This window comes from Nicotiana sylvestris, chromosome 4 (genome assembly GCF_000393655.2).
Source record: "Nicotiana sylvestris chromosome 4, ASM39365v2, whole genome shotgun sequence".
NCBI classification, from domain to species: domain Eukaryota; kingdom Viridiplantae; phylum Streptophyta; class Magnoliopsida; order Solanales; family Solanaceae; genus Nicotiana; species Nicotiana sylvestris.
Genome location: NC_091060.1, coordinates 80,210,867 through 80,213,976, shown reverse-complemented (window position 1 = coordinate 80,213,976; position 3,110 = coordinate 80,210,867). Strand labels below are relative to the sequence as shown.

Here is a 3,110-nt window from a genome sequence, read left to right as displayed (position 1 = left end):
CTGGCAAGCTAGCCAAATGGCAAATCCTGTTGAGTGAATTCGACGTTGTTTACGTGACTCAGAAGGCAATCGAAGGACAAGCACTAGCAGATCATCTTGCTGAAAATCACGTGGATGGAGAATACGAGCCTCTAAAGACGTATTTTCCTGATGACGAGGTATCTTTCATAGGAGAAGACATTGTAAAATCCTATGACGGTTGGAGAATGTTTTTCGATGGAGCAGCAAATTTCAAAAGAGTTGGCATAGAAGCAGTCCTAGTATCAGAAACCAGTCAGCATTATCCGGTATCTTCCAAGTTCAGGTTCCCGTGCACCAACAACATGGCCGAGTACGAAGCCTGCATCTTAGGTCTCAAGATGACCATTGACATGAACATTTAGGAATTGCTAGTGATCGGAGATTCAGACCTGCTTAGACATTATGTCCGAAAAGAATGGGCAACCAAGACTTCCAAGATACTCCCTTATCTGCATCATGTATAGGAATTGAGGAAGAGGTTCACAAAAACAAAGTTCCAACATGTTCCCATAGTTCAGAATGAGTTTGCCGATGCATTGGCTACCCTATCGTCCATGATACAACATCCCGACAAGAACTTCATTGATCCTATTTCGATGAAGATCTATGATCAACAAGCTTACTACTCTCATGTAGAAGAAGAAGCAGACAGAAAACCTTAGTTTCATGATATCAAGGAATATTTAACGAAAAGAGAATATCCAGAACACGCAAATCCTAGTCAGAAACGCACACTTCGCATACTATCTAACAACTTCTTTCATAGCATAGGAATCTTGTATAGGAGGACTCCTGATTTGGGGTTACTAAGGTGTGTCGACGCAAAGGAAACATCTAGGCTATTAGAAGAAATTCATGCAGGGATCTGCGGTCCGCATATGAACGGCTTTGTCTTAGCCAAGAAAGAACTCCGAGCTAATTATTTTTGGATGACTATGGAAACGGACTGCATCAAGTATGTCCAAAAATGCCATCACTGTCAGATACATGCAGACATGATAAAGGTGCCTCCAAACGAGCTTACTCCAATAATCTCGCCATGGTCGTTCGCCGCTTGGGGAATGGATGTTATTAGACCTATCGAGCCTGCAGCATCAAACAGGCACATGTTCATTCTAGTGGAAATTGATTATTTCACCAAATGGGTTGAAGCAGCATCGTACAAAGCAGTGACTAAGAAAGTGGTAGCAGATTTTGTCCGCGACTGCATTGTTTGTCGGTTAGGAATTCCGGAGTCAATCATCACTGATAACGGTTCCAATCTCAATAGCGACCTGATGAAAGCCATGTGTAAAACCTTCAAGATCAAACACAAGAATTCTATAGCTTACAGACCTCAGATGAACAGAGCTGTAGAAGTCGCCAATAAGAATATCAAGAAGATAATGAGGAAGATGATAGAAAAGCATAAGCAGTGGCTTGAGAAGTTATCATTTTCCTTGTTGGGATACCGTACCATAGTCCGCACATCAACCGGGGCAACTCCCTATAAGTTGGTTTATGGAACAGAAGCAGTCATTCCCGCCGAGGTAGAAATTCCCTCCTTAAGAATCATACAGGAAGCCAAACTTGATGATGCCGAATGGGTAGAGAGTCGCTACGAGCAGCTAGCTCTTATAGATGGGAAAAGAATGAATGCAGTTTGCCATGGTCAACTTTATCAGAACAAAAATGTCCAGACCCTTCAACAAAAGAGTCAAGCCAAGACAGTTTACACCAGGGCAGCTGGTGTTAAAAAAGATTTTCCCGCATCAAGATGAAGTCAAAGGGAAGTTCTCTCCCAACTGGTATGGTACATACATGGTTCATCGGGTTCTAATCGGATGAGCCTTCATACTTGCAGAAATGGACGGTGAAGTTTGGCCGAAGCCGATCAATTCAGATGCAGTGAAGCGATACTATGTATAACTTTTATACTTTCCTCATATGATGTAATTTGAACTACGCCTGACCTGATTACCGTTGAAGAGGGGATACGTAGGCAGCCCTATGGGTTCGATCATAATTCAGTAAAATTTTCATATACCCCGCTATTGGAAACTGGGGCAGAATTTTGAGGAGGACCCTCAAAATTTAGAAGTGATTTTAGCCATTCAACGCAAGCAACCGTTGGAAGCAGCAGCCCGCTAAACTGGGGTAGAATTTTGAGGAGGATCCTCAAAATTCCGGAGCGAGAGAAGCTGCAGTATCTTGGACCACGTCGCAGTCGTCAGTTCATCTAAAGAAAACTATGCTTAATTATGTATTTATTGTCACATTTCTTTACTAAATCATGCATGTCTATTACCAAAGTTTCTTCGTTTAGAAACGCTACCCCAATGATACGCCCAATATCGTCGAAACGGAGCCGAGCAGGTCAAGCAGAGCCAGCGGGAATACGAACTAACCTCCCCTCTTTACAAAACTCATGATTTTTCTTTGAATGCAGGCACTTGAGTTGCAAAATCATCAAATATACTATACACTCACGAGAATCACATTGCTTAGGAATATAACTCTCAGAACCGTTGCACTTACTCACAGCTTCTATGCGCACACAGGGCTCCCAGCAGACACAGTATCCCCAGCAATCGCAATATCTTTTGCCGCTATCAGCTAGAAAATGATATCATCATTTTGCCCTTTTACTCCTTGCATAAGGATACCTTTCTGCCTTTCGAGACTAAGCATTGTCTCCATATGCATTTCCTGCATTGCATAAGGCTACCTTTCTGCCTTCCAAGACTAAGCATTGTCTCCATCTGGGTTGCATAAGGCTACCTTTATGCCTTCTAAGGTTAAGCTCTACCTCTATCTGTATTCCCTACATTGCATAAGGCTACCTTTCTGCCTTCCGAGACTAAGCATTGTCTCCATCTGCATTTCCCTGCATTGCATAAGGCTACCTTTCTGCCTTCCGAGGTTAAGCTCTACCTCTATCTGCATTTCCTACATTGCATATGGCTACCTTTCTGCCTTCCGAGACTAAGCATTGTCTCCATCTGCATTTCCCTGCATTGCATAAGGCTACCTTTCTACCTTCTGAGGTTAAGCTCTACCTCCATCTGCATTTCCTGCATTGCATAAGGCTACCTTTCTGCCTTCCGAGA

General features: G+C 42.9%; 1 protein-coding gene across 1 annotated transcript; it reads left to right on the top strand.

The window, feature by feature from the left end:
- Positions 1-1,307: 1,307 nt before the first annotated feature.
- On the top strand, positions 1,308-1,781 carry LOC138889752 (uncharacterized). Its single transcript, XM_070173088.1, has one exon. The coding sequence runs from the start codon at positions 1,308-1,310 to the stop codon at positions 1,779-1,781; it is 474 nt and encodes a 157-aa protein (XP_070029189.1).
- The last annotated feature ends 1,329 nt before the right edge of the window (positions 1,782-3,110 follow it).